At 39.9% G+C, this 17128-nt stretch overlaps 2 protein-coding genes across 5 annotated transcripts; one reads left to right on the plus strand and one right to left on the minus strand.

Moving 5' to 3' along the window:
- The first annotated feature begins 232 nt into the window (after positions 1–232).
- Positions 233–6228, plus strand: cep72 (centrosomal protein 72). 4 transcript variants are annotated; one of them, XM_029503848.1, is made up of 14 exons: positions 233–358; positions 574–701; positions 953–1145; positions 1230–1338; positions 1677–1807; positions 1901–1959; positions 2049–2097; positions 2549–2635; positions 2753–2928; positions 3065–3158; positions 3245–3423; positions 3519–3645; positions 3723–3834; positions 3921–6227. In XM_029503848.1, the coding sequence occupies exons 1-14, from the start codon at positions 283–285 to the stop codon at positions 3979–3981; spliced, it is 1581 nt and encodes a 526-aa protein (XP_029359708.1). In that variant the 5' UTR covers positions 233–282; the 3' UTR covers positions 3982–6227. The 4 variants fall into 4 exon arrangements, 3 of the variants coding, with proteins under 3 accessions (XP_029359708.1, XP_029359707.1, XP_029359706.1); XM_029503847.1 differs by having other exon boundaries at positions 1022–1145; positions 2441–2635; XM_029503846.1 differs by having other exon boundaries at positions 2441–2635; positions 3921–6226.
- Positions 4488–16397, minus strand: tppp (tubulin polymerization promoting protein). Its single transcript, XM_029503849.1, has 5 exons — positions 16277–16397; positions 11042–11122; positions 10119–10454; positions 6717–6870; positions 4488–6625 (listed from the first exon to the last, which is right to left on the minus strand). Exons 2-5 carry the CDS (start codon positions 11053–11055, stop codon positions 6416–6418), a joined length of 714 nt encoding a protein of 237 aa, XP_029359709.1. The 5' UTR covers positions 11056–11122; positions 16277–16397; the 3' UTR covers positions 4488–6415.
- Between the last annotated feature and the right edge of the window lie 731 nt (positions 16398–17128).

Consider the following 17128-nt stretch of genomic DNA (forward strand, 5'->3'; position numbering starts at 1 on the left):
GCCCATCCTTCCACATACCGGACCCTCTGTTAATCTGTTTAACTAAGTGTGTGTGTGTAAATGGGTGTATTAGAACAAACCTTCATAAACGCATGAATGCTAAACGTAAACTGCAATGTTGAACGATTACTACAATGTACCTGTATAAAAACACACTTCCTTCTCTTTCGAGTAGTGTCTGCTCGGTGCGGTGCAGCAGTGGGAGTGATGCTGTTCGGTGCCCTGACCGAGAAACACATTTTTTTTCCGACACCACCTGAAGGCACCAAAAGTTCGAAAAGTATGGCGGCCGAGTGTTTGACAACCATTACGGAGCAATGGATACGGGACAGATTACAACTGAAACACCCCTGTCTAGGTAATGTTATCGCATGCTGATAAAACATTATGGGACAATAAAAAATTAGTAAACATTAAGATTCAAACCATGACATTTTTCGGGTTTTTTATGTAAAAAAAAATGGAAGCTACGCTAGCTAACAGCAGCTAACGTAGCAGCGCCTTGTGCAAAACGCAGCATGAAAAGATCAAGTTGAAGTGTTAAGTTAAACAAATATCACACTTGTGGAACAGGTGATGTCCGCTCTCTGGTCCTCCCGGGGACGTCTGAGGAGAAGATCAAACATCTGGGAAACGCGCTGAACAATTTTGTCCGACTGAAGTCTCTGGATCTCTCCTGCAATGCACTCGTCTCTCTTCAGGTGCGTTGAATAGCTATCATCTTCGTACTGACTCTCTCGACCTGCGTCGGATTGTTCAGGTTTTCATGGAAGATATATGATGTCAAACCTCGAGATCTTCACTAAAATGGAAATGACGGCTTAACGAACGACTGTCCAAATGATTCATCCAGTTGTAAAACACTCAACCCAACAAGGATTTCTTAAACTTTGGGGACTAAAAAATCTGAATTGAACTGTTGAATCCCCCGTTAAAGTTGCTTTCCTCTCAGGGCGTGCAACACTTGAAATCGTTGGAGAGGCTGATCCTTTACTATAACTGCATACCGTCCATTGAACAGCTCCAAGTGTTGTACGAGTTGGTGGCTTTGAGAGAGCTGGACCTCAGACTCAACCCTCTGACCAGAAATTATCCAAACTATCGCCCTCATCTGGTACACACCATGCCCAACCTCCGCAAGCTGGGTGAGATACTGTCCATTCACTCAGTGTGTTGTGTCAGATTTTGGTATTTGTTTTTGGTATTAAGTGTCTTCCATTGCTTTACAGATTGCTGTTCAGTCAGAGACACTGAACGCAAAGCTGCCATAACACAGTTCTCCTCTGACCTTCTACCTCAACAGAAGAAACCCTGTTTAAGCCAGGGTGAACACCAAAGGTATTCTTTTCATCAAATGCTTATATTAGATTAGCTTTCAAATTATATTTGATGTGGGTGTGTCTAAAAATCTGGATTACATAGAAAATGCACTGAAACAATCTTGCCAAATGAGGAGAAAGAAAGTTTTGAATATTATAGCTGCTTCGAATTTCCAATCACACTGAACATCATATCATAACCCATTACTCAAATCTACCCTTGTAATTGTAAGATGTATTAAATCAAGAGTGACCTTTCTTTTGAATTTGAATGAAAGCAGCTACCCATGGAGCAATGCAGAGGCTTTAAATGGAAGATGTATTGTAATATTGACAGGTATTGTTTGCGGTTTCCAGATGCAGTGATCAGAGACTGGCCTTAATTGGCCGCTTAATCAAAGGACTGTCTCTCACTACTGAGACTGATGATGTTGTACTGAACTATTCTTTAGACCAAAGTGAAACCACCTCTGATCAGGAGACAGAAGGTTAGATGTTAAATTCCAAACAATTCTCAGCTCCAATGAAACTATCTGATTTTGTTATTGTCAAACTGTTTTCAAACTGATGATTTTCCTCAGAAAAAAGAAGGAAAGAATCGAAAGATTTTACAGAACAGAGGAGTTCTACACCGAAACAGGTTACTTTCCTCTTACTGTATGTGACACAATATCAACATCAATATATTTATAAAATCACCAACTATATATTATTTTTTCTTTCTTTAAGGAACTGGTTAAATCCATCCTCAGATATCCCAGGCATCCCACAAAATATGGTATGTTTTTTCCAGAGTCAGTCAAAGCAACAGAGGGATTTTTGTCTATGTGTCTGATTTAGGACAGAGATTATCAACATCATAGAAACCAAACTGTGTGGTTGGATGGAAACTTTCTCGGCTCTAGTCACAGATTTATGTGGAACTAAGAAGTTACAATGCATGAAAAAGTGTACAGAAACCTTTGACTTGATTAGAATTGGTACTGTATCTCAGTGCTGGCTGAACTCGGGATTTAAAAATTGCAATAAGTAAAATCACCACTGGGTGGAGACAGAAGCACACCTGTCTGTTCAATGTCAATTAATATCAGTGTTTTATAGTGCTATTTATTATTTGACAGATAATGCAGAGTCCAAAGTGCCACGTCTGAGCGAGCCATCTCATAAAAATGGTTCTTCCTCTTTAAAAGTGTCTGAAAGACCAAAGGTGTCCTTTGGCCCTTATGTAGAGAAACTCAGACCTGTGCCTGGAAAACAAAATGAGGTCCTCAAACAAACCAGACATCTGGCCAAGGGACACTTCACCCCCAATCCTGGTAAGACCTCAGTGTTGGCACTACACAAGATCCTGTCATAAATTATACATTTCCACAAAGACCAAATTTCATTGTCTTGATATGTTGTCAACTGCGTATTTTCACAATTCTTTTCAGTTCAAAGTCATAGTTCTTCATTTATTAATATCCGGCCCCCGAGTCCACATCGACCTGGTTTGAATCTTTCCGACCCTTCTAACCCCATCTTACATCCTCCAAGACTGACCTACTCCAGCTTCAAAAAGACAGAGGGGGGGTCCAGTTTGCAGCAGCAAACAAAAATGAAAAAAAGGGTTGGAAGTTAATTCAGTCTTCTCACTAATTTGTCTAAATTGTAAATTATACCCCTTCCCTACTTTGACAAATGATATTTTAGGTTGTTTGTTTTCCTGTATATCAACTTCCTGTATCTCTGAATTTATCCTCCAGGGTAGTTACAGGAAACCTCTGGAGATGCTTCTCAATCTTGTGGACAAACACTGGACAGGAGAGAGATCTCTGCATCAAAACAACAACTTCCTGTGTGAGTTAGGGTTTGGTTTGGGGAATGTGGTGGAGTCTGAGATAATGAATGAATGATCTTCTCATTGTTTCTATTTTTGGCCTCAGCTCAGGCCATCCAGATCCTCTCGATGATGGAAAATGATATTTCCAGCCGGGAGGCTGAGGTTAGGACCTTAAAAAGCGAGGCTGGTGAACTGAACTTTCAAATGGTTGCTCAAGAGGATAAGCACAAAACTGAAGTCCATAACCTCTCTGCTCAGCTGGAGGAAACTCGCAGTGCAGTTGTGAGTGGATTCAGAAATTGGAACAACGGTGTGCCTGAGGAGACCGTAATAGTTTTGATAAGCATTGGCTCTGTCTTGTCTTTACTTCATTTTAGGGCAAGTTAAATGAGCAGTTAAGGATTGTTTTGGAAGAGAATGTTGCTCTACAGAAACAGCTCATCAAGTTAGAACAACAGTATCTCAAATCTATGACGAAAAGTTCACCTATTACTCAGATTAAAGGTGGGTGTAAAACCCAGGTAGAGATAACTATGACTCATGCTGTTTTCATTAAACCCAACTTACATGCTCATTTTTAGAGGCTCGGGCAGAAGTGGAGGAGCTGAAGAAAGAGATTGATGGGCTGAAGGAGAAAGTACAGGAGGCTGAGAAAGTGAAGGAATTATCCAACATGCTACAGGAAAGCCACAGGTAAGAGGATGCACATATCTGAGCAATGACACCAATGTCTGAATTACTGCTTATGAGATAAGAATTTTTCCGTTTATGTACTGCAGGCCCCTGGTGGCGACCAACAACTGTTTGCTTGCTGAGCTCAAGGGAAGTGAAGAACATTAAAGAGATATACACACTGGTATGAAACTATCAATGCAAGACTATGCCAAGTGTCATATAGCATGGCAGCCACTGCATGGGCCTCTGAAGTTAAGGACTGTTTTAAATTAACTTTTAGTTTACTCATATCACTGCAGGGGACATTTAATTTTGATGTGTTTGATAAAAGTTTGTTAATTAAACAAAATGTATAGGCTGTGGTCGTAGAGGTAAACGAAGATGGGGAAAGGCAATTCATTCAATTAAGACTGTATATAAGATTGTGACAGGGTTGTTATGTTGGCACATTATTTTAGGGGGAGAACTCTTCATAGGTCATAATGTATTTCCTGGAAGAGAGACAAGATTGAGCTTCTGTTGGCTGTTTCCCCAGTTTTTATTTATTTTTTTAGGTCATTTGTGTCTCCATCTGTTTTGTACGCTGCAGTGGAATGAATGCATCTAGATTCCAGCTGCACTGTGACTTTATTTATACCTCTGCCTTAGGGCTGGAAACACAGACACACACACATCTCACAAATACTAATGCAAGATCTGGCAAACCGGGTTAGAATGTGGACTCCACATAAAAGTTTTTTTTGTGCATGTTTTATGTGAATGCTATAGGTCACTAGTTGGTGTTACTCTGAAGTAAATTCACAATGTTCCTGAAAAACCCATAAACATCCAAAACACCAGCAAAGATCCTGGTTTTTAGATGGTTTTTCAATTATTTTATTTTCAATAAAGCACTACAAATCATGAGCACGCAGTAAGAAGTCTAACGAACAAGAACAAAAACACACCGCATGCATTGGGGCACAATAGAACATTTAAAGTAATTTGATAAGGGGAAAAAAAATATTGTTGCTCAGCATTAAAAGATGCACAGTATTTGGCTTTAAGCACAGAAATCACAGCCAAGCTACTCCAGCAGACAAAAACTAAAACACTAATAGCTGCTAGTTTTGCGTTCGACTTCATAAGCTGTGGTAGTGTGTGTGACAGGTGCAGTAAAAGCAGTGTCACTATGTTGAAAAAATATTGTTCTAAAAAAAGTATTCCACTTGCAATTTCCCTTTATCATATAAATTATGCAGTATGTCAGGAAGCAACATTAAAACTCAGTCAAAATTTGTGCCTTGGATTACAGCGTCACGCATGAAAGGTACCTTAAAACGACAGGGTAGCTGACTTTGTACATGTACAAGATGATATATATTGATTTCAAGCAATACAAAATTTTAATCATGTTTCGCTTCTTAATATATTTTTTAGCACTAAAGTAATTTAGTCTGTCCAGTAGTCTGTCCTCACATCAGGCACAGCAGTTTGGATAAGATATGACAAACTCCTATAGTCATCTATATGCTTCTGAATCAAATGCCATATACATAGCATGCACAAAGTACAGCATTACAGGAGAAATAAAAATAATTAAAAAAACATGAGCCCAGTGTCATAAATTAAGCCATTAGAATATATACAATTTTCCCACAAATATATTAGAACAGCTGTATAGAAATCTGATGAGGAAGTAACAATGTAAGCAAAATGTTAAAAATACAATCTTATACAACTGAGCTGATCTGCTGTGGTTGGAGCTTCCTTCAGCTGAATTCACCAATTGTATATTCAAAATGCATGTTGGCTGAGTGGTTTACATGACAGTGTAAGATAAAACAGTTTCCTAAGAAGGCTGTTTTAAAGCACCTGCTTCACAGGACTTTCATTTTGGCAGCTGACAAGGAAATAAAATAAAATAAATCAAGTTGACAAAACTCTTGGCATATCTTTCTTCATTTATGCTGAAGGCAAATGGTTCAAATGATAGGGTGAGCTTATGAAAACAAAAAAAATTAACAGCAGATTCTAACACGACTTAACAAAGGGCGACACACAAGAATTACCAGTTACTTTGGAAAGAAATGAACAATGATAAAATATCAAGATCTGTGCCGATTATCACTGAAATGCTGCAACACTCATTAAAAGCGCATTTCTTTCAGATAAATGTGGGAGTAGAAACTTTTCTATTAAAAAGTGCAACTTTGTTAATTCGTCAAACCATTGTTCCACTTTTGTTTTTCTTGGCATGTTGCTCATTGTGCTCAATAAATATCATAAGGCCCTATCATAATAATAAAGCTGCAGTATTTATAACATAGCAGTTCATTTCTTCTCTTCAGTGTTTGGCAGTAATTTGCTATCAGACAGGAATGTATCAGCTGGTGAGGACTTTGTAAAAATATATGTAAACAGTTTTCCAGTTCTCACACTTGACAAAGAGAGGAACTCAAAAACAGCTCTCTCTCAGACACACACACACACACACACACATAGAATAGATGGGTGGGAAAATATATGCAATCCTTTTCTTGTGCTTTCTTTGAATATTCTTTTTTTTATATATAAAATGATCCTAGCAGTTGATCAGATGTTTCTCTCATCTCCACCCTCACATGGGTTTGGCAATGGGGCTTTTAGTAACTTTCTTCTCATATGACCCCTGATGTTTGTATCCCGAGACGTATCCTGAAGTGTCAACTATGTCTACTCGTCCCGCCTTACCCTTCCCACGGCCAGTGTCGTCGAAACGCTCCTTGTGTGAGCCTGTAAACTTGGTGGTGTCTGTAAGGCGACTCACTGTCGGGGAAGCCACGGCTCTCTGTCAGAATGTTTGGAAAACATTTGAGTTTATTCTGTGATTGCTGGTGAGATTGTCTGATCATCAGGATTATTCATAATTCAAGTCTTACCGTGACTCCTGCAATAATAGGTGACTTCCCTTCGATCAGCTTGAAGACTTCTGCCTCTGCTTCCTCTCCACTCTTGTCTTTATATTTCTTCCTGGCCAGCTCTCCAAGAGCAACCTTGAACTCATCAAATGTGATGGTACGACAGGATTTCTTCCTGAAATTTAAGGAGGATTGGAGCTTTAGTATAGCACACAAAATCCATGAAGATATATCTGCTTAACTGAGGCACCAAGAACAAAAATGCTGTACATAGGTTTGCTTCATCCCATCAGATCTTTTTTTTTTTTTTTTTTTGGTTAGTTTTTACAGTCCTAGAGCCAATAGTAGTGTACACTCAGCCATGTGTGATCACATGGCTGTGCATGGCAGATGAAAGACAGCATGGAGATGGTATCCTGCTGAGATAAACAGTAAGTGAAACAGTGAACTTTTACTGTTTGGGTCTGGTCTCCTAGTGCGTCTCAGTACTTAACTGTTGTCCGAGCAACTCCGCAGACTTAGAAACACAGCTGTGGGCTGTATATGTGACTGTCTTTTTAGATTATAGATAATATTCTGTGCAGCTTTATAGTTCAGCCACAGTACTTGGGGCTTGGGGCTCAAAGCCCCTATGTTTTTAATTTCGCCCTGCTGACTCCAGTTAAATTCCTGGAAAGCTGATGTGAAGCTTTGCGTTCCCATTTCAAAGCTCAAATTGTTGCAATAAGTGATAACACCGTGACACAGATCATCATCATCATCAATCATTCTCCTCTTGAGGGTGCTCCAGTTGTTTCACTTCCATATTAAAAGACCATAGTAACACAAACACAAACAGCAATTACCTTGGTGATAAATCACTTAAACAACTGCCTATAAACCATGCAGTCTCCCAGGGTAACCAGCTGTCATAGCAACAAGCTACAGTAAACAGGGACGTTTGGGTTTATTATTAATTTGACTCATCCGTTTTTGTTTGGGCGATCCATCCGTGTTGAGCATATGAGAGCTCCATTCCTCCGTGCCTGTTCCATGCTGTCTATTGTCAGCAGGAAAACTGGACTTCCAGCAACTGTATCTGTCCAAGAAAGATAACTGTGTCTTCTGAAGCTCAGTGCTCAATGCCTTGCTATTAAAGTCTCCAAAGTTTACATTTGTGCAAACAGTGAATGAAAGGAGGCTGTGATGAGGTTACAAAGGAGAAAGGTTAGAGGGCAAGTGGAACGATATCTGTGTAATTTATTCTTGGCTAAGCTGCAGTTTATTAACATTATTCATCCATCTGCAGTGCATGATCCATATGGATCTGACAGAGGAGCTGGGTGCATCTGTTTCATGCAGAAATGCTTGTGAGTCACCTTTAATCATATTCAGGGATGAGGAAATTCAACCAAAGCCTAGAAAAAGAAGCCACCATAACATAAGTCATTAATTCGTTGTCATCCATAGGTAAAGCTGTGGCATTCTGGGTCCCAGCAGGCAGAACAACAGAGACTCAATGTGCCGCAGCAGTCCTCCATACCCACAATAAATAAGGGTTAATTCAGCCATGCTGTGATTAGCCAGTGCTCATTAAGATGCTTAATTTCAGTGCAAGCGACGAGTTTTGACGCTGATTAAAATGAAAGCAGATATCTGCCTCTCTGACATGGCAGCCCTGCCTGGTTCAGTCACGCCTGGAGTCAGAAACTACATGAAAAGGCACCCTACCCCCCACCCTCCAACCTACCTCCTTTCATCATGTGGTGGCCTGAAGTGTACACACACCACACATACTGAGATTTTCCTGTATTATCTTCCTTGGCGAGGCTGGTTCAAAATATACATCGGCCTGCCTGGGACCTTGATTAAAATCTGTATAGCTCAGATGACAAAATTCACATGGTAAACACTAATCCAAGGATCTAATATATACACAAGACTGCACAGATTCACCACTAAAAGCATGTGTGAAAAGACCGGAACATGCTTTTTTTTTACTTCAATCTCTAAAGGGACTACACCACGTTGCTCCCACATTTCTAAGTATAGCTTACCAATAGAGTGGGATGTAAACAAGCTTAAATCCCACAGTCAGCTTTTTTTCATCTGGCCAAGGAAAATGTTCAGAGCTGTGAACATGAACACCCATTGTCATGCCAACTGTGAAGGTGGTGATGTCAGTGTGGCAAAGTCCACCCCCTCCCGAAAACATAAATAAAAAAATAAATCAAATTAAACATTAAGTAACTTAAACACAATTTCAAAAATCAAAGTTTATCTGTATAGTTAATATAAGTATTGAACCCATGTTAAATGCTAAAATGCTTGTGAAGGTCCCAGTCTTGGCTAAGTTGTTGTGTCTTTCAGCAGAGACTATCCAGCTTAAGTTAGTCATGAAAGGAGCTCTGGTTTCTTCTTTATCAAAAGCATGCATAAATAAGCGTAGCCGGAGTCTGTTTTATTTTTTATCCTTATGTGCATTGTTTTTAGTATACAAGAAATCAAAAATGAAAAATAGAGCTATTTTAGTTTGTCCTGTACTGTTTGTTAGTAGCAGAAGTCAGTGAGTAGTTAATCCTGGTCTTGTGGAAGTATTTTTTACACAGCTTTTTGAAATACTTTATCTTTTCTAAACAAAAAAAGCAAAAAGTCTAGAGCAGCCAAATAGCAGTAAAACCATTTTTGGAATCACTTATATATGTGTGTACACAAAATGACTGAGTGTGAACTTTGGTTACACATTGGCAAAAGATGGAAAATCCACTAAATCAGTGTTAGATTCCCAAGCTTCCTCTCCTCTTCTGGAGCAAGACATGATAAGTGTCTTCTAGCCATACTCTATTCTGGTGATGTCTAGCAGAATACATTTTTATTCCCATCATTCAACTGGGATTTAAAAAAAAAAAAAAAAACTTCAAAGCTGCCATGTGTATGAATGAACATCTCCAAACTGTCCACACTCTGCTGTCCTTGTGTAAAGGTTTGCAGACAATCAGTGCATTTGGTAAACAGCTGGACAGATTAAAAGTTCCCTGTTCTGGTGATATGATATTGAGGTCAAAGCTTATTATTAGACACTGCTTCATTTAAATGAAACATTAATGGATGACTCCTGAGGAGGTGAAGAATGAGGCAGCCTGAATAAACAGCCTTTGTCATTCATACTTAAATGGAAGTCTTCAGCCAGTTCTCATTACCACAACACTCTACACTAGTGACCTTTAAAAACATACTGGTCTCTGTGACTTAACCTCTAGTCATCTTTGCCACTTCAACATCACTGGAACACTATGTGGCAAAAGAGCATAGTCTTGTTATGGCATCCCAGCTGCAAGATTACAGATGAGAGCTCAGATGCTGACAGATTAATGAAAAGTAACCCCCACCCCTTTTTTACATTATTCAGTCTTTACAGGAAAATATAGTTGGTGCCTTTCTTACTTGACTTTGCTGAAGACAATATCAACATCAGTGAGGGTGATGTTCTTGCCATCAATCACACCACAGTCCTTGCAGAGTTTGGACCAGTTCTTGCCGTGCAACTCCTTGCCAGTAGCACGTGTGTCACCGTGGATGGCGAAGCGGCGAAATGACTCTTCCAAAGCGGTCACTTCCACCGGTGTGGAGGAACCTACACCCCCTTCACTGGTCCCGTTGGACTCAGACGAAAACCTTTTGGAGGTTCGGTCTTTAGACTGTTCAGTGTGTGGCCGTAAAGGGGCAGAGCCCAGGTTAGGATGCTTGGCTGTCTGGACTTTAAAGTCGTTTATGTTGTCTCTGAAAGGGATCAAAGTTGTGTCATCTGACCATTCATCCGGGTAATGTAATGGGAAATGTACACATGCGCTGAAACCACTCCTGAAAACACACACACTGAACATTAAGATTACAACAGGACTGTACAATAGCACAAGTGGTTTGAATGGAGCAGTCACTCAGGCATAATTTTACACTCACTGACTTTTCTTTCTTTTTTCCAGGAAAAGCTAAAAGTTCATAGAAGTCAACAGATAGAACAAAGACATTTATTTACTCTACAGACAGGAAGAAAGAGGAGAGTTTTCATCAGAAACATATCTGATCTCACCCTGTTCTGTAGAAAAGCACTGCTACAGAAAATAAACAATCCATCATGCCTTCAGGTCAAGGCAAAGCTTGCTGACTTGTCTGTGGTTGTCCCTTTCTGTATGGTATGTGTTATATGAAAGATTAGACTCTCCATAGGTGTGTGCTCAGATTGCCTGTGAATGGGCAGATATTTTGCGTTCTAGTGCAGAGGTGAAGGTAATCAATATATGACAGAGAGCCAAGACACAAAATGGGAAGTGAAGGCTCCTAAGCCATTGAAGACTTCTAAAACTTACTTGTTGTCTGCCATGCTTGTGCAGGAATGCGGTTCCTTCTGTGGAGTTCTTGAATGAGCGGACTTTTGATTTCTGTTTGTGCTGTGGGATAGATTGATAGATAGATAGATAGATAGATGAGAAAGCAGGTGAATACTGTGGCACACGAGGAAAAGAAAAATGAGAATAAAGAAGCAACTGCCAAAGCCTCACTATAAAAAGTTCAATATTCCACTTGCCCTTGTCAGTCTTCATCATCCTCCAACATGAATGCAATTAATAATGAGATAATGGCAAATGCAAACAAACAGCTACGTTAAAGGAAAACCATCCAGATGGAGTGATTAACAACCACAACTTAACATGGAGCAAGATCAAATCGCCATTATCATAAATATGACCACATTACTTTCAAATACCTTCTAAACATAAATAACCTGTTATGACAAATCGATTTGTTAGCTGTGCAACAACATGATTTTGTCTGATTTATCTCTCATGCACTGTATGTGTAAAAATTTGCAGCACTTTGTAATGTGACTCAGAAATATGTTGTATAAATAGATCATTACTACTGTATTATTTCGCGTTGGATGATATAATTCACTCTGAGCACAGAGATTCCTCTCTAAGCACATCATTATACTGATTAGCATCTCTGTGCACAGGCAGGATAGCACCCTCTCAACCCAGCCACGCAGTTGAGCGATATCAAAGGCACTTAGTTTAGTCCATCTACCTCTGGAGAAGAAGCTGCAAGGTCTGATTAGTCATTCAAAATAGCAAGAAAAACCCTTCTTTATTTCTCTACACTGTATTTGTAGCAAGTGATGGTTCTCTGCTCACCTTTCAGCTGTTCCCATACTCAGCTCAGCCCCGTTTACGGATGTGGGTTCCCATGACAAAGCAGACCCCAACAAAGTCTTAAAAACTATTTGCCAGTTGTTAAAACAGATACAAAGAAGATGCAAAGCAGAGAAGGAGCGATGCTGTGTCCCATGGACTATTCCGCCTTCTTGTAATAGTTTCAAGACAGTTCCCTCAAGTCAGCAATAAAGTTCTTTCACTCACCCCCTCTGGCACCATGTACTGTAAAGTCAAGGGTTTTGTTTCCACAATCTTGTGGCCAGCAACCACAAACGTGACCTCCCTAAGTGCAGTCGACACTTAAATGGGTACAAAAGTTCCAAGATTGACACTGCATAACGCCATTATAATCAGGATGTCAGTTCTTAGGACTGAAAAAGGGAGATTATTAATCTGTATGAATAATGGCATTCAGTTTTACACAAACTGGGAGCCTATTGTCCAATGCAGTGGCTTCACTGTCGGACCCATGCCCATGTATTCACACACACACACGCATGGTGACATCGCAGAGCGCCACTATTGATGCCAGTAGTTTTTCTAGTCATATGTCATCTAGGACTCAGGCCAAGACAGATGAGATGGAGTAACAAGTTGCTGAGGCTGGAAATTTTTCTTTCTCAACTTTATCCTTCATCAGTGAAGTACAATCCATAAAGAATGCTTATGCATGTGGGCATTTTGTTTTTAATGTGAAATCTAAATTGATCCAGAAATCAAATTAACAACTCACATTTTGATCCTGAAGCATAAGTGAAAATATACTGCTGCAACCAGGTCATACTGGGGCTCAGTCAAACAAATCAATTTACAATATCAAGGTAAATGATATTATATTGACTTTTAAGTCTCAAGGTTTAAGAGTTATCTGTTTCTTTTCACAATGGATATATTCAGATTTACAAAAGACATTTAAGGTAGGTTACGATTATGTGTTAGAAATTACAGTTTTATTTTAACTGGGATGCTGTTTAGGTCAACGTCAGATTAATGTATTGAAATTGAGCTTGTGATTCAAGCTATTTCACATAAAAAGTTATATGTTACAGAACCTTACAGTCATATAAAAGTTTGTGTGATATAATTTTAACAAGTTTAAAAGTTGTTATAGCTGAAATGTCCTAATTGAAATTCAATTGGTTTGATAGAATATTGCCAATATACAGTGTACTTGGATAATCCTTGTTTCTTTTACACCAATATAATCACACAATCACTTTAAATGACTGTACAGCTTGTTTTTTAAGAAGTGAGTTCTTCATCTTAAAATAACTTTAATGATGATACTGATAGGAGGTTAGTTTCTCATTGTTAGCAGAATTATAGTAAAATGCAAGAAGATTTTTTTTTCTTCCCATAGTAAGTATGCATTTGAATCTTTTTCAAGTAATGTTGGTGTTGATGTGTCTGGGTAGCCTAACTTCCTGTGGTGCCAAAACTGAGCTTCAATCATGAGTCAAACATCCTTTCAGTAGACTAACTACCAGCCGAGTGTGTTCCTTTGTGTCAGACAGCATTAAAATCGGCATGAACAAAAGAACCTTTTCATTCTCCTCCTCCAATTTATAGCCACTAGTTTCAAGTGTGCAAGTCCTCAGTACAAAAAAGCCTCCTCAATGACATCGTGTTCAATAAATGAGAGATCCGAAGTTGAGCACACACTGATGTGAAGGGCATTGTAGTGCTGTGACAGACCCTTTTTAATAATCATAGATTTTTTGGAGAGGACAACATCTGTCTTAGCTAATACACAAATTGTGACTGAGACATTGAATTGTAAGACTGAAGCAGTTAATTATGACAAATCAAACGTTGAGTACACTTTGGCTTTTTACAAATAATTCGACAACTGTGCCCTCCACTTTAAAACGGCATCATGCTGATTTTTTTCTGCTCCACTTTTCCACGTACACACAAGAAGCCATTTGGATAAGGGCATATCTCCAGAGACAAAACTGTGACTGGATGACAGCATGCTTACATACACTCGCCTTCTGGCAATACACTGCACAGATGAGTGCTTTAACTATAAATTGACCTATTTTGAACCAGATCTATTCATAGCAACAATTCGCTGCTGTGGCTGGAAAATTCTGTTCATTCTCCAGGGAGGAGATCAGCCAGTGGACAGCATGCACCCTGAAACACCAAGAAACTCCATCTTGTGTTTAACTATTAGTTTGGCAGATGATGTTTAATTCACAAAACGATGACATTGTTCTCAGAGCAATGTGATGTCAAAAAGGGAGGGGTGTTGAACAGTAGCCTACTCCTCCATCACGCCTTCACAGTGAGTGGGCATCAGCGATACCATCTGCTTTTGGTCTGGATCAGTATTGTTGTGAGAGAGCTGCTTTAAAATATGACTATCAGTCAGTCATAAAGGTAAAGCAGAGCGCATCATTGCTCCATTGAAACCCCCTGTCCGAATCCTGGCTGAGCTACATGTAACATAAACATCATGTCTGCCAGATTAATGAGATACTGAACATACTGTATACTGAAAGCAGTGTAACTCAACAATCAGCCTGCTCATAGTCTTAGACCTCAGTAATTGTTGGCATATTATACTATTTGCCATACTAACAAGGACTGCATTTTATCTTCAGTCAGTTTCACTTTTATAGTCCTCGTGAGTTTGTGGTTACCAAAGGCTTTGCTTCGATGCATGCTTAAACAGGGCAAAATAAAACAAATATATAGTACCGATCAGAAGTTTCCCTGTCAAGGTTTCACTGCAACTTTCCTATTTCTATGGGAAATTTTGACTAATACTGTATCCTGCACATACATATGCCTAATAAATGGTCTCTTTTGAACTCTCCCACATGCCAACACTTAATGCAACCTCTGAACAATTTCCCAATTTGGCCACTGCCCTCCTCCTTAACGCTCTCCCCATAGGCACAAGAAAAGAGGGCATGACATCACTATGTTGCAGCCTGGGTCTGAGGTCATCAGCACACTTTCTCTGTCAGTCCCTATTCCTCTCAAGCCTCAAATTTCTCTGTGAGTCAAAGATCTTAGCAACCTTTGTGCTGCAGAAAAACAAGACATTCGAAACAAGCAACAACAGTGATTGTTGGCAACAGCAACAACCCATTAGAGGTATTAGGAGTGTAAAGTAAGAGCAGGGGTCCTTATGAAACTGCAGATTTGAGAGCATCACACGATACCAGACAGCTGAAACATCCCTGACATGACCAGATGGAGAAAAGCTAGCAGTTGTTGTTGAGCCAGCAGCAAATTAGCTTTGAGTAGAACCCTGTTAAAGATTTTTTTTTTCAAGTTAAATTGCATTGTATAATCATTTAAATAATTAATTAACACCATTATTCAGAAAATGAAGCACATAATTGAAACTAATCATAAAGGTGAACGAGAAAAAGAAGTCACTTTTCAATTTTGTTTAAAAGAACAAACATAATTTTGCCCAGAAGCAATACATTTTTCTGAGCCTGAGCTGAGTTTGAGTCATCATCACAACACAAATGGGATGATTTAGACTCAGGAGTTTAATTGTTTATGACAGGGCCCAAATATTCTTGGACCGGAGCAATGAAACCTAGAACAGTGAATCTGGGACAAACACCTCTTCTCATGCATACCTAATTCAACCTGGGGTGGACACAGCTACAGACCTGACTGAGAAATAAAAAAACATATGACCTTCTACAAATGTAATTTTGTGGGATTTTGTACATCATGGTGCATTTATTAGTTTTCTGACTAGTATCACGACCTCCCCTGATTTTTGACATATTTGATCTGCATTCCATCCATTCATATGAATCCATTTTATATCTTAAATAATGATTTGCTCCTCGGGAAACCAAGAAGCTAAACATTAGAGGGGACATGTTCCCCCCATGCATAATTATGTAATCCCTCTCTGTAGCAGCACAAAGGCTGCAGCCACAGGACAAATAGACTGTCAATCATCCTCTCCAGCCAATAATGTCTCCAATTAGAGGACCCACGTTTATAACACAAACAGAGAGGAAAAGGCTCATGTTTGTGTTACTGGGCAGCTCCAGATAGTCAACCCAGACAGTCTGAGCAAAACGTGTTACATAAACTTGCAAATGCCAGATACATTCACACAGAGTCCACGTGATCCGTTTGTTATTGTCACCTCCTAATATACGTCTGTCGGTGCAGAGCATGGCACTGTGGGCAAAAACCTCCTCAGGTTTCACAGTCATGGGCAAAGCACGCTGCCACACGTCTTCACAAGTCAAAGAGCATTTCGTAGCAAAATCTGTATTAAGGAAGCATGCAGAGACATGAACACTCAACAGCAAGTCCTTCAGAGCCACAGGCTGGCACAAAAGCATTACCCACTCTTTACACAACACAGCTCCTGTAAACATGTTCATTTTTATTCACCTGGTGTTGAAATGCTCCACCTCCTCGTAATTTTCACAGAACCATAACTGTGCGTCGCGCCGCTGAGAAGCCTCCTTCCTGTCCCTCTGCAGCCTGAGCTCCGCTGTGCCTGGCGGCTCGGTCCTCCCTGCGAGATGCTGAACAGAAACCAGGCCGCTGATTGGCTGCTTCCCTCCTGGTGTGCTTGGTAAACAAGTGACGGGTTCTCCGAGCATCTTGTGTTGCCCGTGAGAGGCGGAGGTGGGGGGATTTTTTTTTAAAAACCAGTGCAGGCTCCATGTGTGGTTGCACACAGGGCAGAATATTCAGCCTGACCGTGCTGCTGTTGGACTATCTGGTTGGGCTCTGTCATATAAGAAGAGCTAAAGTGTTGGTAAAACTAATATGAAACACCTTCTGAAAAAAGACCAATAAAAGTCCTTCCTCTGATGTCCAGCTCACTGAAGTGTAACACAACGAGGGATGAGCATTATGTAACTCCGTGGCCTTGCTCTTGTAATATGAAGCTCCCAGATATGCCTGTTAAAAAAGGGAGAATGTGTTAAAACGTCGGTGAAGGAACGAGCTCAGAATAGTGAGATTCATCATGATGACAGCAGCTGAGTAAGTGTGATCACTTGATGATATAAAATGAATACTCAAGCTGCTTCAACAACGCCACCTTGTGGCCAGAAGGAGCATAAATCCAAAACACACTCTTGGGCTTTTATTATTGTCAGATTGAACAAGTTGAACAGCCTCTCTGCCCCATTTGTGAAATGAGCATTTGTCATAAACCAAGCATGACTGGTAAAAGGAGCAACACACAACGCTGCCAGCAGTTGGAATTTCCCATGGATATTTAACTACAAT

This window comes from Echeneis naucrates, chromosome 6 (assembly GCF_900963305.1).
Source record: "Echeneis naucrates chromosome 6, fEcheNa1.1, whole genome shotgun sequence".
NCBI classification, from domain to species: domain Eukaryota; kingdom Metazoa; phylum Chordata; class Actinopteri; order Carangiformes; family Echeneidae; genus Echeneis; species Echeneis naucrates.